General features: G+C 47.5%; 2 protein-coding genes across 5 annotated transcripts in view; one reads left to right on the forward strand and one right to left on the reverse strand.

Moving 5' to 3' along the window:
- The window catches only part of LOC146188633 (uncharacterized), a 200176-nt gene that overhangs the window by 40516 nt on the left and 135628 nt on the right, over positions 1-24032 (forward strand). The window lies entirely within an intron of this gene.
- On the reverse strand, positions 739-13648 carry LOC146188634 (uncharacterized). Its single transcript, XM_084603411.1, has 4 exons — positions 13519-13648; positions 1910-2049; positions 1612-1850; positions 739-925 (listed from the first exon to the last, which is right to left on the reverse strand). Exons 1-4 carry the CDS (start codon positions 13646-13648, stop codon positions 739-741), a joined length of 696 nt encoding a protein of 231 aa, XP_084459537.1.

The following is a 24032-nucleotide window of genomic DNA, read 5'->3' on the forward strand; positions in this document are numbered from 1 at the left end:
GGTATGGAAGACATTTTTGATCGGCCTACTTCCTTACTTCTATTGTGAAAAACTGCGCCGAAATAAACACACCACAAGACAGAGGACGGGACAAAGGCGCTTTTTTTTTTTTTTTTTTTTTTTCCAAAGGGAAAGAAGGATGGGGAGAAAGATAGGGGAAATCATCAAACGACCAATTCCTTACTTCGTGTGGAATTGATAAAAACAATCATTAGTGGCGGACAGGCACAAGAAAACTTCGCACTTCTTGCATCGCACTCGTGATTTGGAATGGCAGCCAGGTTTCCTGCAACGCTGTGGGAATCTTGCTTCCGCGTGTTGCGGCCGGTGCGCTTTAGCATCTAAACGAACAGAGTTTGTAGGAAGGGGCCCACTATTGTGAGGCGCTTTCGGTGCCTTCTCCAGACTTTCCGCACTTGGTCGCCCTCGCTTCTTCTCCAAGGGTGTATTGGAAATGAGCAGGCTCAAGGCAGTGTCAGTTTAAAACTGCAGCATATCCATCGTGTTCTTTCGGACAAGACCTTCTGCAGAAGCATCTCGTAAATACTGCAACCATGAGTTTGCAAGTGCAAACGAGGTGAGGTGTGAAATGACCCTTACAGGCCATTTTTTTGTTTTTGCTCTAATTTGATAGAGCGACATTATGAAATCCAACTTATCAACCCCACCCATGTGACGATTGTACTCCAGTATAACCTGTGGACATTCCACCTCAATGCGCTCCTTTTTGGAAGAGCTCTATCTGCTCACAACCCCAGCCTCACCAGTGGAGACGTGTGTTGAGACCACTGTCACTAGATTGTCGTCCTTCCATCGCGCAAGGGCCACGTCTCCCTTTTCCGTCACCTTGATATCGGAGCTCCCACGCTCCTCCTTTCGCATTTCTTTTTCGCCCTTCAGCTTGCAACCGAGCAGCCTGTTGCACCTGATTGTACCAGTGGCAAGGATACCAATACTTTTCAGCTCCCTCAGAAGCAACACAGATGTGAAGTAATTGTCAAAAAATAACTTAAGGTTGCGGTGCTTTGGGAACGACTCTACAAGCCTCAATACTACACAGCCCCCTAGCCCAAGGTACGAGAACTCTCTGTCTGTACCTGTGCCTTTGCCTTGATACAATTCAAAATCATATGCCAGGCCATCGGTGCTGCACCGCACGAAGATTTTGACTCCGACAGGGTTTTTTCTTGCTCTTCACCACTTGCTTCGCTGGCACCCTACCTTCGCTGGCACCCTACCTTCGCTGGCACCCTACCAGCGAATGCCACCATCTGCTCAACAATGCAGTTGTGTTCACGCTCTTCAAGTTGAAGGCATCGAAACCGAATCACATCAAGAAGTGGCCTCACCTTCCAGAACTTGTCCAGGCTAGATACATTCCTTGGTTCATTTTGGTCGGTTATGTGTAGTGCGCTTCGCAGCCTAAAAAATCTATTTACTGGCATTGCATCTGCGATTGCAGGAATTCGGGTACCTTTTTGCCAATACATGCGGGCACGTGGGAATTTCAAGACTCCCATGTAAATCAAAATTCCAAACAACGCATTCATCTCTTCAACGGAGCACAAAATTTCGGCTCCTGTGTTCTGCAAGGCATAAATGTTTGTGTACTTCATGAAGCGCTCAAACACTTCGTCTGGGAAATACTTCATAAAATACTGTAGCGGTTCCTCTGGTGTTGACCCGCCAAGCGGCTGGTATGTGCAGCGCGTGTCCACTGGATCGAAATGTTTGGCGACCCACTTGACATGTTTCACTTTTTTTGCAGGCGGCTCGTCACTGTCACTTTGATCATCGGCGGCGGCTGCCAGTTGCATTGCTGGGTCATGCTCTTCGTCCGATGCAGTTTCCTATAAATGTGAAGGCAAATTTATGCAGCTGCTCACACGAGACTTATCTTGCCACTTACCGCTTGAACTGGCTGTAAATTGCCGACTTCGTCATCAGAGAGATCCGCGTCTGACACATCTCCATTCAAGATCGCATCAAAAAGCTGGTCGATGGACGAGTTCGGAGCCTTACGTCTCGTTCTAGCATGATTCTTGAGGCCTATAATAAAAAAAAAAGCTCAGGAATGCAGAAACCCTTCATTCGCAGCAGTTACACAAGGTTGAAGCAGCGGCAGCCAAAAGGGTGCATGTGACACGTTGTGTACAAATGGACACGCCATGGTAAACATGACCGCCGTTTCCTAACCAGAGGTACAATAAAAAATTAATGCGTATTATTGTGATCAGTAACACTTATCTATTAAGACCACAGCTTCAGTTTTGCCTTAGTCAACGCTTTACCTACACAAAAAAGATAAAACCAAGAGCACTTACTTGGCGCGCCGTAGAACGTCGAGGCGTCCATTTTGTTCTGTTGTTTTGGTAACGCATTTGGCGCGGCAATCACGAGATGGCAGCACTATCCGGTAGAGCGGGAAATTCGAATGCGGCTTGTGGAGCTCAAGCGTTGAGAACGACTATAGGAACACTCAAAAAAGGTCGTAAAAACCGCGTGTACAATTGTGCACGCCGTGTCGCAAAGGGATTGGATGGAGTGTACCGACTCATGATGTCAGGAAAGTTATTTGCAGCCCATTCTGAGACACCTTCCTTGTCCACTGAAGCAGATTCGCCGCACAAAACCTTTCCGACGACATTGTGCCTAGCTTTAAGGGGGGACATGGGTCTTAGAGACATTTTTTTTATTTACTGATCAATTTTAATGAAACTGCACATACTTGTTCAGTTTTTCTTTCTGATTTCAATTATGCAATTATTTTTCTTGTAGGCCAATCGATTCCGGAGATATTAAGAAATTTCATGTCATTGATTGCTCAAACAATAGAAAAATAATTACTGATCAGAATTTTTTTTTTTTAATGTACGAGTAGATACTACAGTGTGTGATGAATGCAATGCTGGAAGCAGTTTTCGAACTGATCTAATAATAGAGATTTAACAGTTCACTGAACTTAGTGCTCACATAATGGCAGCTGGAGATGAAAAATTAGAGGGGAAAAAAAAATTGAAGGTGAAAATAAAAACTCTATTCCCAGCTTTGCATGCCTCGTGCTTTCAGCTGCACATTGTTATATGAATTGTAGCTCTAGGTGCCCTAGGTACCGAAATATGACTTGAGCAAGCTTCCAACATCAACCAAAAACAGTTTTGACAAAATCACAAAAAACAAACAAAACAAAATTTAATGAAGGAATGTGAAATATATGTGCACATTTCATTTCAATATGAATAATAAGCTCCAGGCATATAATCTGACTGGGTTTTGCCATGAATATGGTCTTTTTCACATTCTCGGACTTTGCACGCCTGCATGCCGATTCTCTGCTTCTGCGCAAGTCCTTCTCTAACATGCGCTTTTTACTTTGCATGCTTGGTTTTAGACTCATCGCACTGAGTATGGCTGTTGATGATTTTGAGCTACCTGCATTGAATTTTATTACGGCTTCGGCTACAGCAGCCTCTACCGCAAACAGCGAGGCATGGGACTCCTTAGGTGCCAGTGCCCATATCATTGAATGGAAGCTTTCATTATTGTTCTGAGTTTTGCCGCGCAGGCATCTCTCAAGCAGCTTCTTGTCTGATAACCGCTGATAGATGGGAAGCAGGGCCTCACAAACTTGGGGAGGCAGGTTTCTGGAATGCTTAGGCACTGGCTCACCCTGAGCCTTTGCTGCATTTTGCTTGCACCAGGAGCTAGGCCCTGGTGGGCAAAAATTGTGTTGAGACTTTGCATCATTTGATGTGATATGATGATATGTGGTCATCACTGCCCTGTGCATGGCATCAATGTCTCCTTTGTGCAGATCTTTAGGGCCCATTCATAATAGGAGGTCAGCCTACTGATGAGGTCTCCTGTCAGTTTGCCCCTTCCACTGATGCTTTTGGAGCCAGAGCCTTTATGCTTAGCTACAGCGTTGCGCAAAGCTGTACCCATGCTTTTCTGCACATGGTTAATGCAGTCTTCTTTGTTTATGGGTATATATCCATACACCTTTTCTTCCTCCAAGGCGAGGTATGTCCTGTTGTCACCATCACACAGTACTGTAGTGTACCGCAGTTGGTGGCGCTCGAGGGACCTCCTGAACAGTATCAAGGCGGCCTCCATTTCCATTTCTCCTGCCTTTTTCGTTGTTTCTTTGGCATACATGGCTGGCTGCCCATGTTCCATACAAAAGGTCATATTCCTTTGGGCCCGACTCGCAACCGGCGCAGAAATTACTCAACACGACATAATCAAATATCAGGCCACTGAACAGTTCAATTACTGTGCCGACGCCGATGTGGGATGAATGTCTGCGCGTCATCCAGGAACCATCGTAAGAAACGGCGATGTTGCCGGGATTATCAACATTTAGTTCAGAGTAGAGCTCGCGAACCGACTGCGCGCACTCGGTGTGTTTCTGGGCCGCTCGATCAGCAGCAGGCATCAACTTCGTCTTCAGATAAGCCTGCCATGTTTCGTATGTAGACCCTGTGGCTGATATTCATCACCGAAAACAAATCTTTGAAGGCCGTTTGGCGATTACCAGTTGCAAGCATGACACGCGCGGCGAGAACGTTCGCAGTGAAGGGATTCACCTTTTGAGTCCCTTCGACGCGCGGTGAACTCCACGCTGACGCCGTCTTGCTGCAATTGTCACACACAATGTGCAACTTCGCGGCAAGCCCATATTCGCGTTCATCCTTGCGTATTTGCACACATCCGGAGCACGATTTGCACTTCACGAACTGGAGCAAAGCGTTCAGGGAATGCAGGCACAGGATGATGAACGAAGTCCCGCTATGTGGTTGGACCGCGGCGTCGTCGCTGTCGGCAAGAAGTTCTTTCTTTCTGCCGTTGGTGTCGTTGATGACAGTTTCTTAAGCTTGTCTGCTGCTTTTTGCTGGCATTCTGCTGCCTCAGAAGGCTGCAGAAATGCCGTGTCGTGGCGTACACGGCCGATGTCGGGTTCCGCTGATGTTAGGCCTAGCGTGGTAGCGTCGCTGCTCCCGTCACTGGATGCGTGAAGCTCGTCCGCCAGGGCATCTTGGGGTGCTTCGGTGCGTTTTCGGAAGTTCTCACTTAACGAACGCTTCAGCTTCTTTCCAAACTGGTGTCTGGCGCGAAACTTCGTCGATCGTCGATTTATCGTGGAACGTCCGGCACCAACTCAAAAACAAAATGGCACTCAGGCTGCCGTTGCTGCCGCGGCCAAGCGCATCTTGCAGATGACAGAGAAAGATTCAGCCAATTGCATAGCGCCATCGTGCCACGTGCTCCGAGCAACGATCGGGATTGCGCGTCGGACCTTTTTTTTTGGCGCGTTTTTTTTTTTCTGTAACCATTGGTCGCACGAAGATGTTGGTGGCAGGAAATTGAAGTGGGAAAACTCTTCCAGACGAGACCAAGATGGCCCCGGTAGCATGCACGGTATAGGAGCTGCGCGCCGCGTCAAAAGTGCCGTTTTAGTGTTAATTTCGGCTCATATTCTGTCGATACCAACGGTGTTAATTAGCCTTACGTGAAAAATATCGAACGTACCAGTTTGAAAGTTTGCAGGCTGGTGAATAATTAGCTGCAGATTACAAAAATAACAAAAAAAAAATCTTTTTTTGTCGATTTTTCGAGCTCTAAGCTAAGACCCGTGTCCCCCCTTAAAACGATTTAGTCATCCTGTACTGGCCTTGAAAGCGTCTAGGCCTAGTAAGCAGGCATAGTTAAAGGCCTTCTGCTGCACCATATGCCCACTGAGCAGGATATTTTTCGCTCTAGTGTCTACAAACCACGTGTAGACAGCCTTGTCCAGCTCGTTTTTTTATGTTTGGCCGATGTTCCCAACGCAAGTGCCTTGCTTACGCTGTTCTTGCTTTTCAAAATCGTCGACAGCAAACTCGGGGCGATGTCGAAGTCCGCTGTAATGAGTGCCTTCTTCCGTCCGTTGTCCGCTTGGGCAATGATGGCTGCCTTATCTTCAAGCGAAAGAAACTTTCGTTTTTTTGTTGGTGGCGATTTTGACATTGTAGCGACTGGCAGAAACAGCAAGGTCGTGGTTGATGATCCTCATGAATGACACAAGAAAATGGTGACGCGATACCGGCGACGCGATGTGAAAGCAGGGGAGGGAGAGCTAGCGACAGTGTATTTTGTTGGAGTTGTCTTCAGTCGTCTTCAACCAACTGCGCCGAAGACGAGCCAAGCCGTACAGGCCCAAAATTTTTAAAACGGACGGCTCACTGAATGGCGAATGCTTACGAAAAATTTGTTGAAGTGAACGCTTACTCACAAATAATTCGCTTTGGAGAGAATGTTTAAGCATTCTTCCTATGGGGGGCTTGCAGGGAATGGAAAATACTTCGTTATGGCGAAAATTTTGTTGAAGTGGCGTTCGTTGTGGCGGGAGTCAACTGTATAACATAACCACTGTTTGAAGCATGCAGGTAATTTAATTAAGTAGTAACAAAAGCCATGGCAAAGTTTAGCACATAAAAACTATCTAGAATTGCCACAGGATATGAACGTTTTAGACCCATTTGAGCAGAAGTTACAGCATTTTAATTGTATCGGATTGTTTTAAAATTGTACTAAATTGTGATTGGTCTTGTTTTAGTCTTAATGCACACACCAAAAGTTTCTAACAAAAAGAGAACTATGAAGCTAGCCAATCTAGAACCCGAGATATTTTCCCTGCACTACTGCAAATGTGTCAAAACTGTTGTTTTGAGAAAGAAAAAACATTTCAGATCATTTTTATGCACACAGAATAACTTCAGACTCATAGATATGCACCAAGGGCATAATCGGGTGCATTGCATCTCTGTGCCGCCTTTTGGCTATCTTGGTGATGCCGAGTGATGACTGTCGCTTCTTGGTGGAACTGGAGCTGCGATGAAAGTCTTTCTCTTTAGCTCTTTTTGAGGCAGTGCTGCAGGTATTCATGTCCAGCTCATCCAAGATAGCGGTTGGAGTGAACCAGTTGCCAGTGTTGAATCTGAGCACTGCTTCAGCAACAGCTGCTTGCACTGCAAACAGTGATGAATGCTTTTCCTTGGACACAAGACTCCAGATTGCTGAGTGCAAGCATTCATTGGAGTTTTGTGTGTTTTGCATCGTTGACACCTCTGAAGCAGGTTCTTCTCGGCCAGGCGTTCATAGATAGGCAGCAGAGCTTCTCCAACATCCTTGGGCAAGTTGTACTGGTGCTTAGGCTGAAGTTCACCTTTTTCCTTTATCAGCATTGTGCAGCACCCAGAACTCTCACCAGTCGGACAGAGATCGTGATTTGGGCAGCTATCAGCAGAAGTTATATGATAGTGCGTTGCCACCACTGCCTGTTGCATGGCGTCTACGTCACCCTCATGCGACTTCAAGGCACAGCCATAGTATGTGCTTAGGCGGTGATGAGCTCTGCAGTCAATCTGCCTTTTTCGCGGAGGCGTCATTTTCCATTTACCTTGTGTTTCTGAACTAAATTGTGGAGCGCTGTCCCCATTCTTTTCTGGATGTGGTTAACACAGTCCTCCTCCTCCACCTTAACAAAGCCATAAACTCTTGCCTGCTGTATTGCATTGAATGTGCGGCTGTCGCCGTGACACAGAATGGTCTTGTAGCGCATGTTATGCCATTGGAGTGGTCTTTCGAAGAGAATCAGGCCAGCTTCAACTTTCATTTGTCCAGCTTTAGATTCACTGTTTTTCTGGCACTGGTGGTTATCTTTCCACTGCGCATAGCCCTCACTGTCAGGTTTCGGGCCATTTTTGCATCCCAAGCAAAAGTTCGACTGAACAGCATAGTCGAGCACATACCCGTGAACAGCTCCACGACGACCCCGACGCTTATATGGGAAGAGTGGCCTCGGTTCATCCGTGTGCCATCGTAGTACACGGCAATATTACCTTAGTGCCCAAAGCACAAGTCCTCATACAGTGCCTCCACGTTCCGCGCTCACTGGCTTAAGGCAGCTTCAGCTGCCCGTGTTGCTGCAGGCTTTAGTGTCTGCTTCAGATAGCGTTGGAATGTGTTGTGCAGTCCACGGTGCGAGAGTCTCATACCTGCAGATATGTCATTTAAGTAAGACTGCATTATTTGGTACAATGTGTTTTCACTGGCCAGCAGCAAACCATAGTAATATTGGCCTTGTTCTCCATCTGAGATGTATTGAAAGAAGCAAGGAAAATGATCTGGGGAAAATGTTTATTATCCAATAGGCTCGTGTGGAGTATGGCACCAGGACTCACTTTATTCCTGCCGCCACCTTACTCAAGCAATCCTGGCAATCATTTGCGGATGAATCCCTGGATTCAAAAAGTAAACATATGTTTTACTGCAAGACACCGAAGCAAAGTTTATTATTCAAACAGACAAGCAGAGGAAGCATAAATGTGATGGCATACATGTATATACAGCAAATGAGTCCAGCTGTAGGACCATGGTTCATTAATTTTAACTGTCTCGTAGGAAGTGGGTTCAATGCTTTTTTTTGTTCCACATAACCCTTTGGCTATCAAAATCATGAAAGGGGAACGCAGTGTTTCTGTTGAAATTTCCCATTTGTCCAGTATTAAGATAAAATGTTCGGAGAGCATCGAACACGTAGTTTTTTCCTGACCTTGGAGCTGAAATTACATAAATGCAATTCTTTTTAGGCAAACCTTTTCCATAACTGAAAAAACTTCAATAACAAATTTCTTAATGTTTCTATCACTTTCAATTATTAGGATCCTCTCTACCATGACAAGACTTTCAGTTATGGACAGGTACTGAGTCATGGGAACAAAGACTGGATTTGCCTGCACTACATTATAGTGGTGACAAAAATCATCAGAAGTCCAATAGCATAGCTCAGTTTTCTGCCATCTAATCGCTAGGTTGTATTCACTGTCAGATCAGTTTAACTTGAACAAGGTCCATTAACCCATTCCAAAGTTCTGCAGCTAGACTTTGGTGGTGACACACACACTTGCTTTAAGAAGTTATATACAGTCGAACCTCAATGTAACGAAATTCGCGATGTAACATACTTTTTTCATTTCCCAATCACTTCCCCATTGAAAACCATGTTGTTTCTTTTTTTCACGATTTAACGAAGTAATTTTGTACCACACTTTCGATGCAACGAAGTCCTTGCGCATCGCATGCATGCGCCAGGAGCGACTTTCATAATTGAATGAGAGATAAAAGTTTAGCAGAGACATAACGCATTTTGTATTTGTCCTTTTACGCGACAATTTTGCCGGCAGTCTGGGAATCTGTGAGAACATACAGCCGCGCCATCTGTCGTACGCATACGAAACCCGCGGCACGGATGTTTCAAGACGCGTCACGCCATGATGCCTCTGGCCTGTCGGAGACTCGGAACGTGAAAGCGCAAACCGGAAATATGCGTACGTGAGGCCTGGGGAGGCTGACAAAGAGCGTCGCGTTGTTGAGCTCGATTGAGGCCTACGAATAGCAGCAGCGTTTCTTCGACTTTGCTCCGTTCATCATGCAGTGAGTTTTGTGTCCAAGATGAGTGCTCCTCGCAAGAGATAAGTTTTGTTTATGGACATAAAAGCCAAGATTATCACTGAAGTAATGAACGGCAAAAAGAAGACTTGCTGAAAGGTATGGACTTTCGCAAAGTTCACTGTCTACGATTCTTAATTTGAAAGACAGCATTATGACTGCCGTTAGTGCGGGTGGCTCGGGCCTGCAGCGGAAAAGATTAAAGGAGGCAAGCTACGTCGATGTAAAAAAGGCCCCTTTCACGTGGTTCTTGGATATGCGTGCCAAAAACATGCCGTTGAGCGGGGCCATTCTACAACAGAAGGCCCTGAACTTCGCTTGCATTCTTGGGTGCGACGACTTCAAAGCCAGCAGCGGGTGGCTCTAACGATTTAAGGAGAGGCACAACATTGTTGGAAAGGTGGCCAGCGGCGAGTTGGCCGAGGCGAACGAGATTGGAGCATCTGACTGGCTGAGTGATCGTGTCCCGGGCATTTTGGCACGTTTAGACGTCGCCGACATTTACAATGTCGACGAGACAGCATTTTTCTATCGGCTGTTGCCAAAGAAAACATTGGCGCTGCGAAATGAAAAATGCCATGGTGGCAAGCACAGTAAGCAGCGTTTAACTGTTCTTTTCTGTGCCAACATGAATGGCAGCGATAAACGCGTGCCATTCATAATTGCAACAAGTGAGAAGCCGCGCTGCTTTAGCGGCAAGAAAACGATGCCCATGAAATACACGTTAAACACGAAGGCATAGATGACGCGGGATTTGTTCAGAAAATGGCTGCAGGGATGCTGAAATGCGCAAGCAGGAAAGAAGCATCTGCCTACTTGTGGACAACTGCTCCGCGCATCATGTTCAAGACTGTGCACTCACCAACGTCGAGCTCGAATATTTTCCCGCTAATTGCACCTCCCAGATACAACCACTGGACCAGGGTATTACTAACAGCGTGAAGTGTTCGTACCGCAAGCGGGTGATTGAAAGGCTGCTGCTGAACATTGAGCTCAAAAGAGAGACCAAAATCGACATATTCATAGCCTTGGAGATGCTATCGCCGTCATGGGAGTCGATGAGCAGCGAGATTATAGAGCGAACTGCTTCAAAAAGGCGGGCTTCAAGGATAGCATACACTCAAACAAAGAACTGGGTTGCGAAGCTAATGACGACGACCACAAAAGCATGCCATCCACATCCAGCACAGACGTCGGTGGCTCGTGGCAGCTGCTCTGCGATCAGGGTGGTGCTCCCAGCGACGTGACGCTTGAAGACTGTTTTCAGCGATGCTTGTCCTCTTACAACCGAAGAGCTGGATGATGCCGCTATAATTCAGTGTCACCGGCACGGGAATGGAGGATGACGACTGACCAAGACGCCCATGTGGCGAGCAGCGCGCCTACACCGACGCAAGTCATGGGTGCGCTGGATGTTCTGCGTGCGCGCGCGGGCGCGCATTCACATGAGCAGGCCTTGGTAGCCCTGCCTACATACGAGTGCCTTATAGCGCTGACGCTTATTACAAAGCGTCAGTTGAAGTTGACAGAGATCTTTGCTGCCACATGAACTGGATCGACTGCACATACTCCACAAAGTTCCAATAAACATTTTTTGCATTCATGAAACAGTCTCGTAATTCCATGAATAACACGACCATTGAGTTAGTAAACCGAATTTCCTTGCAGCATCCGTTTTTTTTTTTTTTTTTTGCGTGCGATGTCCTCATAGAAAAAAAAAAAGTCAAGTGTTGACAAACTGATAGAGCTAGTGTGACCGTACCGTTAAAACGGGCGAGCGACGAAAGAAAAATAAAATAAAAACGTGCCCCGGTGGTATAAGCGAATAAAATAAAGTGCAGAGCAAGAAAAGCGGCGTAATTAAGCACTGATAGAAACCGTTCACTTGACCGTCACATAAGCGTTCGCCAAGCGCTTCGTCGCGAGCACAATTCCACTGTCAGCAAGAACAAGCCACGCCCAAGGTAGCCGCGCCGGCGTGAGCGATGCGAACATATGTTTCTTTAATTTTTCTCCATTGATGCGTCCCCGCCTGCAAATGTTTAATGATGATGATACCAGTGGCGACATCTTGTGGCGGCTTTGAGTACTAGGCGCTGCGCTCGTTCTTTGCTATGCGCACACGGAAAAAAATGATTGATGCCGTCGCGGTGTTTGCTATCACTCATTATGTTCCTGATATAGAAAAAAACATCTGGTGCCCTTGTTAGCACTACTAATACTATATTTTCTTGCGTATTCCCTCAATAAGTGTTACAAGTTCCCATCAACTAGCAGTGCTCCACGAACCAGTTATACTTTATTTTGACAGCTGAAACATGACAACCTCGATGTAACGAAATTCGCGATGTAACGAAATTTTTGACTGCGAGTAGGACTTCGTTATATCGAGGTTCAACTGTATAGCATTTACAGTGGTGTCTCCAACTCGTTTCTTGACATGCTCGACAGGGGCAGGCTTGTAGTGATCTCATTAAGGTTCCTCAAGAGGGCTTACATGGCCAGAAGGTTCACCTCGTTGGAAATCTGAACAGTGTACTTGAACTGAAGCGGGCCAAAGAGGGCCCCAGGTTTTGTACTGTGGCTCCATATTTTCTCCTAAAAATGCAGGATATAATTAGTCTATATAATATATATATAATATATCATGCATTCTTACCTCCGGAAAGTGTGATGTGGACGGGTGCACCTCCAACTTCGAATACACACAACTGCCTGGGGTGACGCATGATGTATTCAATGAGGTTTGAGAAGTGCTGCTCAGTGAGAAAGGACCAGGGCTTACTTGGTCTATTTCGGCTCTTGACTCGTATGCCATGAAGTGGTTTGCCTCTGCAGCAATTGGAAGGGCACGGACGCGTGTATATGACGTGAGCATGTCTGTCTTCGGAGCTTCCGTACTGCTCATTGACCAGCTTGGCAAATTGAAGAGCTTCCAAACGACTGGGTAGTGCACCAGGTAGGACCAGTTGGTGAGGGGAACCACTGCGTCGATGTACACTAATGACCCAGAGTCCATTGCTCTTTCTTGTGGAGGCCAATCGCTCAAAAAGAAAAGCCACTCGTTGACCATCCGCATCGGGTATGCTGTCATGTATAACTCGATGAATGACTCCATCGACGGGATGAAAGAGCTCGCGCAAGGAGCATCTGCTCAACACTCCGTTGCGCCAACGCACTGATAGATTTTCATTAGCAGAAAGTATACTACTTCCACTGTTCATCGCCGCTTACTTTGTGTAGGCCTGTGAGGAAGTGAACCAGCCCCTCCAGTGGCATCTTGTTCTTCAGAAGTTCTTCGTGCTCGTACTTCTCTAAGGATTTCACAGTCTCTTTCGCTGGATGAAATGGCGTGCTCGGCACATACAAGGGGTGAATTAGGGGTTCCCCTGAATATTCACTCAATATCTTCTTGTTGCCTTGATTCGCTAACATCCACACCGGTGTCATACAAAACTTCGTGTTCGTGGTCTAAAGAGTACTGATCTCTTCGTCCAAACTCATCTTGAGATTCTGTATGAGATTCAACTAAGTCTAAGACAGAAACTAGAGCTTCGTTTAAGCCGTCTAATGGCCATAAGTCTCCCATAGCTACAGATGACGACCGATTTTTCGGACTCTCAACAGACCGCGAAAATGTCTGAAAAATCGGGCAGTCCGAAAAAACGGATGTGCACCAAAAAAGCTCAATTTATTGATCTTGAGTCCGGAAAAAGTCGTGAATGCTTTTCTGCACCACGCTCTGCTTCCGTGATAACAGGTCTGCCTGAATTTCGGCGAGAGTCGTAGTGTCGCCATAAGCAGACAAAAGGGTTGCGGCCACTTCCATCAGGTCAGCTTGCGTCGGCTGCGCTGTTGTAGGTGCGTCGGTGTTGCTTTCTGACTCTGCTAGCACTTGATGAATAATTTCGGCATCTGTGAGCCCAGAGCACAGTTCCAACTCGTGGTCCGCGTCTGCAAACTGAAAACGAAACGGTCGATGAAATTTCCACACCTGCAGCGCGAAGGTCATCAATAACTGCTCACTGCCCGACAACTGCTCGACGATGCTCTCCTCGTCCAAGGCAGCCGACTTGTCTTTCAGCACAAATCCCGTGTGGCGGAAGCGATTGCGCAGCGTTGAGATTACCACCGACTTCCACGCATCGGCAAGCATACTAAGTGCTCCAAGCAAATCGACAGAGTAGGTTTTCCCACTGTCGAGGCACACCACCACACGCGAAAGCAAGCGTGACCAATAGTTGACCGTGAGGTTTCGGATCACACCTTGGTCCATCGGCTTCAGGACACTTGTCGCGTTCGGTGGCAAAAACTCGACGCGCACAGCCTTCAAGTTGTGAATGTGCCGGTGTGCAGAGCAGTTGTCAACGAGCAACAAAACTTGGCAGCCTTCTTGGTCAAACTCACGGTCCAGTTTTCGCACATAGCTTTCAAAAAGCTGCTGCGTTATCCACGCCTTCTTGTTAGCCTCATACAAGACAAGCAGGGTCTTACGCCTTTGAAGCACCTTGGGGCTTTTGACTTGCCGATGACGAGCATCGGCAGTTTTTTTGTCCCCGACATGTTGCTGCCGACCAAAACTGTAACCCGCTCCTTACATTGTTTTCCACCATGGCAGGGGTCACCAGCAAAGGCAAGAGTCTTCTCCGGCATAAGCTTAAAAAAAGTCCGGTCTGGTCACAGTTGAACATGTAATTCGGCGAGTACTCTTGTAAGAGCGACTGCAGCTTCTCAGAGCGGTAGTCCGCGACAACACTCAAATCAACAGCTGCACTTTCGCCGCACAGTTTTTTGAAACAGGTCGAAACGTTTCTTGAAATATCGTAAGCAGCTGTCGCTGACCTTAAAACCTTCTTCTTCTGATGACACCCAGTCGACTTCTCCGCCGCTTTCAAAATCTTCTGCTTGTTCTTCATGTAGTCCGAAATAGTTTGTCTGAAAATCTGGAACTCTTTTGCGACGTCTGCTTGTGATCGGTCACCTTCCACGAGCTTCACAATAGCCGCTTTCTTCGTCATCAACATGGTGAGGTACTTGCCTAGCTTCATGGGTGCCTTCGAGGCCGACGACAACATCAATGATTGCTTCTCCATTACGAACCACTGGATCACAACACCGACTCCCTTCAGTGCTTTCTCACTGACGCATTGCACGTAAAAAAAAAATGTTCCTTATAAAATCCGGAACAGCTTCAGAACTGAAGCTGATTCAATTAAATGCGAGGCACAGTAGCGACCACGGTAGCGACAGAACGCAGAACGATGACTTGAACGTGAGATTGTGCCAGCTTTTAAAACGAGCGAGCCAACCTTTGGAGGCTTTAAAATCTTCGACGAATCTTTCAGCCTGTGCACAAATTAGTGGCCCACTCACAGGGAGATAGGTCTTGACGTGAAACGCCGTCCTTGATCGTCTTCAATATTGACACTTTTGTGGCCAGGTCCTTCGCTTCATACTTCGGCCGCTTTGCTGGTGTCGCCATCGCAGCAGCACTCAGCGTCAAGATGTGCAGGCACAGCACTCTATGCACACACGCAGCACAGTAAACACGTAGGCGAAGCGTGACCGTAGATGCAAAAAGCACGTGGCGACGACACGCTGAGACGAAGCTCGACGACTCCACTGTGCGAAGGTAGGGCTAGGAAAGAACGAACTTCCGGCTGACCTCGGTCCCCTCGAATCATTCTGCTGATGACAATGACAGTGCAGATGGCGTACGTTTCCTTTTTTTTTTTCAGCTTCACACTAGCGCCGCTCTTGGCCATTTTTTTTTTACGCCTTCCCCAGTGAAATGTGAAATTGCGGGCTACGGGGCTATGGAGCTACGTCGAATTAACCGACGCACGGCAAAATTTGGTCGAATTAGCGAGAGTTTTGCCCCATAGACTCCTATGTATAATTGGAGGGACCTCACGTGCACGTTGAATTAACCGATTTGCCGAATTAACGGAGGTCGAATTAACGAGCTTTCACTGTAGTCACATTTCATGGTTCCAGCATTTTAACTCATATCCCAGTTCTTTGTTGAATGCAAAAGTTGTAGTGGTTGCACGCAGAGGAAAACGGTCTGCAGGATGCGTGGACATGCAAGGACCCTCACAAAGGAATGCCTTATGTGTCTTAAGGGGGAACGCGGGCTTCGAAAGTCGAAAAATCTCAAAAAAGTCGGCTTTTCAAAAAGTACATATCTCGGCTTTATATGTTATAAATTACCTTTTCTATATCTATAACTGCCTAATTCATAATGGAACTGCTATAAATTAAATTTACAACTGGGTGTGGCAGCCCCAGAGTCACGAGCGAACGGCAAAAGTACCCAAACTTCGCACGCGTGCCATTTCTCTGCCACTGAACCGAGCACCGCTATCTTGGTCTTTTTGATTGTGAATGCTTGCCCTTTCCATATTGCCTTTGCCGGTGGCTTCCACGACATAGCAGGGGCATGGCTCGCTTGTTATTGGGTTGTTGAGCTTCCCGCGTTTCGATTTCGGGCTGTGATTAAATGAAGCACGTGCTCCGTGAGAACGCAGGGGATCGCGCGACTGCTATTGGCTGCTGTGCGCGCTGACGTGGTGGTCCCTCCCCGGCTCGTCCTGCTCAGGCTTCCTTCTGAGCTGGCGTTATTTGTGCACTCGCTGAATCGCTTCACGTTTCACCGTTTTTGAGATCGCCGTCATCATCGCTCATTACGGACTCTGGTAGCGTTTTTTGAACGGTTTTGTGCACCTTGTGGATCATCGCACGGTCAGTCATGATGCGCGTTAAGAAGTTCAAAACACTGCATATGTCGTCATTCTGTGAATGCCGTTTGAATCGCGATGTTAGCGAAGCGCGTTGCCAACGATCGCGGAGACGCTGCTACCACAACTATGTAAATAGATTTTCTTCAGAATGAATTTTTCTTCATTGACTACACCATTATTAAAAGAAATAATGCAGACCAAGGCTGCTGTCCATTCATACTAGCATCTTTAGCTGTGTTTAGGGTATGACCTTAATCCTGCATCCCTGAACGTGTGATGGCTTGCAGAAAGGCGCTGCAATGTGCTTGCTGGTAGATGATTTAGTGCGTCTCTCATTTGTGCTGTGGTGTGTAGGTGAGCAGCAGGTAGGCTCCAGGCATTGGCTAGTCTGAAGTGCTGAGGTAACTGCATATATAAAGAGGGGAAAAAATGACAAGTGAGACCAAGCACACAACTCCTTTCAGTAATCAAAACAGACACAGCTATAAATTCAGTACCTACAATCATGAGGATTCTGGGCAAACAACTTTAGCAAGACTTTTCACATGATGAAAAAAATGCTAGACTTCACCTTCAAAGCAATGTATTAAGTTTACCATAAGTAACCAGCCTGCATGGTTTACTTCTGGCTCGTATAGGAGAGCCTTTACAGTTTCCCTAAAGATGAAAAGGTCATGAAAGGCAGTCAAGGAGTTCGCTGACTGCTCAGTCCTCGTGTGGCAGTGAGTCTTGTAACTAGTCTGCCGTGAGTACCAACATCACGAGTACCAAGAGTGACAGGTCACGACAGGCTGCCATTAGCTACAGCCATGACGGCCACTACGTCATGGACACACTGTAAACTTAGAGACGCGCACAAATTATGATACCATTGTTTCAGTTATAAAGGACGACTGGTGTTTATTGCCATAAGGCTGCTCCTTGTTGAGCGAGTATATGTTACAGGTTGCCAGATTACAAGTTAGAAAAAGGCTAGAATGAACAGTTTCTTCATACTCCCCCGGAATGAGCTTCAGATCATTCGCAGGTAGTCTCCATGGGGTAGAGCAACTGGATCGGTCTTAGGATGGTCCCACCAGGTAGGCGCACCATGCAGGCTCTTATGTGTCCATCACGCCCGACAGGCACATCAATAACTTGTCCAGTTTTCCGCAGCTGCCTTGGCAAATGAGGCTGATGAACTAGCACGAGAGTTCCTTTTTTCAAGGTGCTAGATGGACTTGGCACAGCAAAGTGAGCGGAGCGAAGACTTGTTAGATACTCGTGCTGCCACCTACGCCAAAAGTGGTCAGCCAAACTTTGGTGGTATCGCCAGCGACGAGTCAGCTGACCCGGTGATGGAGATACTGACTACGCTGCTGCCCAGGTACAAGGTCGTCAAACTCTTTCCCATGATAAAATGGGATGGAGTCAGTGGCTCCGGCTCGTCAGCTTCTGTGGACACATAGGTTAGAGGTCTTGAGTTGATCACAGCCTCAATTTCGGCCAAGATTGTAGTCAGCTCCTCAAAAGTACACAAGCTGTTGCCTAGAACTTTCTTCAGAGAAGTCTTCACGGAATGAACCATTCGCTCCCAGAATCCGCCCCGCCAGGCGGCTCTCTCGACGATAAACTTCCATTTTATCTGGTGGTTTAAGAAATAATTTTGGATTTCTGTTCCACGTAGCGTTGTCCATAGCCGCTTCAGATCTCTTGAAGCGCGTTGGAACGTCTTAGCGTTGTCCGAAAATATGACTCGACAGACTCCTCATCTAGAAATGAACCTCTTAAATGCCATTAGAAAATTAGGAGTAGACATGTCAGCCACCAGTTCAAGGTGCACTGCGCGGGTAACTGCGCATGTGAAGATGACGATGTATGACTTCTTGCTACCTTGATCCCTTGTGTTCAATGGCCCGTCAAAATCGATACCCATCACCTCGAATGGTGGAGCCTGGGTTACCCTGTCTCGAGGTAAAGGGGGGACTGGCTCAGTAGCAGCGCGGCTGTCAAAACGATTGCAGGTCAAGCATTTCTTCAGGATCCTTTTCACCATCTATCTTCCCCGAACTAGCCAAAACTGCTCCCTCAGTTCTGTGAGTCTCAAGTGCGCCTGCGTGTAGAAGGCGGCGAAGAGTGGTGACTATCAAGAGTTCAGTGAAATGGTGACCGGCAGGCAGGATGTTCGATGTGTGGGGCTATAGGAGAGGGCAGCATTGCTCAAACGTCCCCCCACTCTTAGCACTCAGTCTTCATGGCAGTAAACTTTCAAATCCCGCAAAGGAGAGCTGCAAGGCAAGCGTGATGCATGACGCATGCACTCTAGCTCTTCACAGAAAGCCTCTCTTTGCACCTGACGTATAAGACAAGTTTGTGCTCGGGTGACCTCTTCTGTCGTCAGATATCCATTGATTTTCCGATTAGGCCTTCTTGAGTTGTGCAAGAATCGCTGCATCCATGCAACAACACGAACAAGTCTGGAGAGGGAGCTGTGCCGGTGCAGCGGTAAGACAGTTTCCTCTATTGCTACGTTGTGCACTTGCACTGATCTTCTCTCTTCCTCTGCTGCGGCCATATCGAAGTCATCTTCGCGCCTTGGCCAGGCGATGGGTGGCTCCTTGAGTCAAGTAGGTCCATTCCACCAAACTGTGTTTGTCTTGAGGGCTTTGGGGCTCACTCCTCTTGTGAAAAGGTTGGCAGGGTTCTCCGCTTCTGGGCAGTGATTCCAGAGTTCAGGATCCGTCCGCTGTTGAATTTCCAGCACCCGATTGGCCACAAAGGGCTTCCACTGTTGCGCTGACCCGCAAACCCACCATCATCATCAGCCTGACTATACCCACTGCAGGGCGAAGGCCTCTCTCATATTTCTCCACTTAACCCGGTTCTGTGCTAGCTGCACCCACTTGACCCCTGTGAACGTTTTAACCTCATCCGCCCACCTAACTTTCTGCCGCCCCCTGCTACGCTTTCCTTCCCTTGGAATCCAGTTTGTTACCCTAAGCGACCATCGGTTATCCTCTCTTCGCACTACATGTCCTGCCCATGTCCATTTCTTCTTAATTTCCGCTAGAATGTCGGTAACTTGAGTTATTTCTCTGACCCACTCTGCACGCTTTCTATCTCTTATTGTTACCCCTACCATTTTTCGTTCCATAGCCCTCTGGGTTGTCCTCAACTTAAGTAGAACTCTTCTGGTTAGCCTCCACGTTTCAGCCCCATAGGGAACCCAATGAAGTGCAATTGTAGAATCACTCCAGAGATGCCATTTGACAATTGGTAGGTTTAGTGACTGCATCAAATATTCCTTCAATCTCGCGCCTACCAGTATTCCCATCAACTCCAATCTCTGAAGAGTGAGCTTCTTAATCGGTGCCACCCGCGATTTCGATAAGATCAGAGTCACGGCTGGTGCAGTGATTCCTGAAGTGCGCAGGTATGCAACCGCCCCGTAAGCTTTCGGACTAGGTTACCTCAGTCAATTGGTGGAGCTGTAAACGCCACTCCTTCCACGATGACTGCACCTCCTCAGGCAGGGGTGCATCCCACTCAACTCCCAACTTCCAGAGCGTTTGGAAAATCAACTTAGCTGTAACTGTGACTGGTGAGATAAGCCCAAGTGGATCATATATTCGAGCCGACGCCTGAAGAATGAAGCACTTTGTGTTGCTGTTTTGGTTCAGTAGGTCCAATACGGCCTCTAAAGAAAATCCCAAACAGTCATCGTGCTTGTTCCAGACAAGTCCTAACACTCTAGACACGCTTGCTGTTGGACATTCCACTCGCCCCAGGGCACCTCCTGTCCTGTCGTCAAACAATTGGAGCATTTTTTTGGAATTCGAGTTTAATTTACGGAGGGACATGCTCGCTAGGCTCATAACCTGCAGTGCTTCATGGTAAAAGTCTTCCGCCTCCTGCTCCGAGTCTGCTCCAGTGATTGTCATCCACGTAGAGGGTTTCTGCCATAATTGCCGCTGTCTTGGGATGAACTTCTGTTGTCGACAAGGGGTGACGCAAGGTAGCGGCGACAAGAAATGGACAGCTAGTAGCTCCAAAGGGCACCCTTGTCATTCTCCACGTCTCTACAAGTGGCCTTGCGTCTTCCTTTGTCGGCATCTTTTCATACCACAAGAATCTCAACGCATCTCGATCTTCACAACGGACCGATATCTGCAGGAATGCCTTTTGGATGTTGGCGGTAATGTCAATGCGATGAATCCTAAAGTTTAACAGGATTTTCAAGAGATCAGGGTTCAAGTTAGGTCTGGCATCCAGAACCTGATTTAGAGAGGCACATCCTGGTTCTCTGGATGATGTGTCAAAGACAACTCTTAGTTTGGTGGAAAGGCTGTCTGGCTTAATAACTGCTCGATGCGGCATGTAATAAATTCTGTTTTCTGAGCTGCTGACTTCCTCTACTGGGAGTCGTTCGGCAAAACCTTGATGGAGGTACTGACGTATTGCAGCCTCATATTGGTGCATCATATCCTCATTTCTCATTAGCTTCTTTGTGAGGTTGTTCAAACGTTTCTCTGCAACTGCCTTGTTATCGCCTAGGCTGAGTTTGACCTGCTTCCACGGTAAGACGACTTCGTAGCGTCTGTCAACGAGCTTGACAGATGATGCAAATGCTTGGATGACTGCTTTGTCTTCGTTTTGTTGGGCAACAGGCTCGACAATGCCCATGCTTTCGAGCTCCCAAAATGACTTAAGGTCAGCAGCAATGCAGTGAGTCTCGTCACCTACGCTGGCTCGCAGCACAGCCATGGACGAACAGCTGGTGGACGAACTGCTGAAAGGGATAGGACCTTGCAATGTCCAGCCGAATTCCGTCTTCAGTGCCACTAATGAATCATGCATTTTCCGCACGTCGCCAGACATGAAGTTCCAATAATAATCAGAACCAATAAGGATGCCAGTGGCTTTTCTTGTTAGATGACCTGGTGGTACGGTTGCATCTGAAAGCTCCATTATCTCTGCTTGCACTGCTTGAATCACCTTTTCGGGAAGACTCAACTGATCACAGCAGATCTCAGGTATTTCTAAAGCTTCGATAGAATGCTCCTTTCGGTTCTACTGACTTCTCAACCAAACTCGTACACGGTTTCGTTTCTGCCTAGTAACGTTTCCTTTCTTCACCCAGAACTTCTAACTGTAGTTCGTGTGAGAGCTCTTCAGTCACAAAGCTGCGCTGGTACCTCCGTCAAACAGAAGACGAGTTAGCGTTCTTCTTTACGGTCCCTCTGCCCGTACTTGGGCAGTCTGGAGCAGCAGCTCTTCTTTCTTGTAGCTGCATGCAATTCGGCTGATGTGCTGTTTGCTGGCTGCCACGCAGGATCACACATCTGAGTCAAATGCCTTTTGCCGCATTTCTTGCACTTGACTCCCTTGTTGCGACATTGTTTCGATGTGTGTCCTTTAACAGAACAGCAGAAGCATCGACCTGCCTGATGCAGTGCCCTTTTCTTTTCTTCGAGAGAAAGCGAGGTCTGACACTCTTTAGTTACATGATCCCTAGCGGCGCAAAATGCACAGGGCTCATTCTGTTTCATATCACTGGCGGAAAAGAGCAAAGCCGCTGAAGCCTTTGAAACTCTGGACTTTCCATTCTCGACTCGGGGTTTAAGGTTCTTGCTTTCCCGTTGACCAACCTGCACCGCCTTCTCCCTACTCTCCACTTCATTTTTCACAAATTCTTGCAGACTTGCAATGCAAAGAATGTTTTCCTGTTTTTCTGCTGAACAACGCTTGTGATAATTTATGACAAGGTCGCTTGGCAGCATTCGCAGCAACGTGGAGCTGAGCATTGCGCTGTAGCCATCTGTTTTGACGCCAAGCGCCTTGAGAGCGGATATGTTGCGCTGCATGTGGTCATAGAGTCTACGTAGGTCTCTTACCTCCTGCTCGCTTCGTACTGTCGGCAAGTCCAGCAATTGGGTGAGGTGTTCCTGGATTAGCACATCCGTGCGTTCGAAACGCTTCTTCAGAAGCTCGATGACTGTGTTGTAATTGGCTCCTGTAGCTTGAATCCCAGCCACCGCTGACACAGCCTTCCCAGTGAGTGCCGACTGCAAATATAAAAACTCACCGTTGGAAAGGGAGTCGTTGCTGTGGATCGCCTGCTGGTGCTGCTCTCAAAGAGGCTGCCACTCCGTGGCGGCGCCGCTACATCGCTGCAGCATGAGTTTCGGCAACCTAACCTTTGAACTGGCAGCGCTTCGGTTACCGTCAAGAGGGGCCCGTTTAGTAGTATCCGCTCCTGGACCGGCGGTCGCTCGCTGAGCTTCGGCTTGCTCGCGTAGTTTTGCGGCATAGGTGACGATTCTGTCGTTGTAAGCGATTGTATGCGTGTAATTCTCCTCGGCTTCTTCATCAGGCACAAGTGGCTCGATAGCAGCGTCCACCTTGTTAAGCTGTGTTTGGAGGGCGCTAAGCCTCGCTGACAGTACATTCAGAGCCTTTTCGTCCGCATGCGTCTCTAACGAAGAATCCACCTCGGAAATCAGTTTTGTCACCTGGGATCTCGGAGCACCTCGTTTCTTCTTCAGCCGATCCATTTCTGTATCGATGTAGTGTCAATCGTCCTCGTAGAGCCAAGCTTGGCTTCGTGTATGGCGTCTCCAGGCCTCGTGTTAGAGCGTCGGGCATGGCTTTCCTAGGCCTCGTTCTTGGAACCTTTCAGTCCAAGGCGATTTCACCTCCAAGGATCATTGCGGTAATGACTCAGGATTCGTTGTCTCGCCGACGCTTGATGGCCTCGATGTTTACGGAATGTTGCAGCGTTTTAGTCCCGGGTTTCGGCACCATAATTATGTGTGAACTTAGAGACGCGCACAAATGACGACGCCATTGTTTCAGTTATAAAGGACGACTGGTGTTTATTGCGATAAGGCTGCTCCTTGTCGAGCGAGTATATGTTACAGGTTGCCAGATTACAAGTTAGAAAAAGGCTAGAATGAACAGTTTCTTCACACACTTTCGATAGCTGTGAAGGTCGTCTGCTTGAGTGCTGCATGCATTGCTTGCATGAACCCGAGCTTGGCGCTTCGGTTCGCGATGTTAAACGAGAAGGTGGTGGCGTCCAACTGAAAGTGCGCGTCGGTGCAGGAGTGCGAAAAGTGCACGAGTTGGTCTTATTCAACACCGTACCGATCAAATAGGCAACATCAACCTTCCTGTACTGTCCGACGGCACAGCAGCGTACTGTAGTCCCATCTCGTCTTTGCAGCAATGACCATTTTTGCGGCGTGTTGATAATTAAATCGAATGCACGTTCAACAAGGTCAGCACTCAGCTTCATTGCGAAAGTACACAAATTCGCACCGCTTAAGGGCAGCACCGGATGCCGCCAGGTTACTTGTCCGAGGTTGCTGCTCCCATGGTCATCACTAGGCCTTGTTTCTTCTGCATGGAAGTCGCGGCGAGATGGTATTTCGGAATTGCCCGCTTCACTGCGTCTCCAGTGTAGCTGCTTTCATGCTCCTGTGTGCGATTCTTGCATGTAGCTGCGGAAATCGGCGACATGCGCTGCCGAACTGCATGTGCTCAGCTGCTTCGCTGATGTTTTGCGCCGTCGATTCTGGCTCAGATGATGCGTACACATGAGACACACGCATGCACATTATGCATTGGCATTTCCTAAACGATATTCGAAAGGACTTCAAAACTAATTTAAAAAAAACACTACCTTTTTTTGTTAATCTCAATTCTTAACATTCGCGGATGAATAATTCGCGCTATAATCCAATATCCAAACTCTGTTGCAATCATCAGTCCGTGCTCTTGTTGATGATACGCGTATACATTCCATTCGTTATGCAT

The sequence above is a fragment of the Amblyomma maculatum genome, chromosome 5 (genome assembly GCF_055883805.1).
Source record: "Amblyomma maculatum isolate TAMU_Amacu chromosome 5, ASM5588380v1, whole genome shotgun sequence".
Taxonomy (NCBI): Eukaryota; Metazoa; Arthropoda; class Arachnida; order Ixodida; family Ixodidae; genus Amblyomma; species Amblyomma maculatum.

Bases quoted from the DNA above. Each gene is read 5' to 3' on its own strand.
- LOC146188634 (XM_084603411.1), bottom strand. From the start codon at position 13,648: ATGCTTGCCGATGCGTGGAAGTCGGTGGTAATCTCAACGCTGCGCAAT. The intron at 2,050-13,518 runs GTGAGCAGTTAT...TTTTTATTATAG, and splicing joins CGTCGAGCAGTTGTCGGGCA to GCCTCAAGAATCATGCTAGA. The intron at 926-1,611 runs GTACACAAACAT...TGGTACAATCAG, and splicing joins GTGTTTGAGCGCTTCATGAA to GTGCAACAGGCTGCTCGGTT.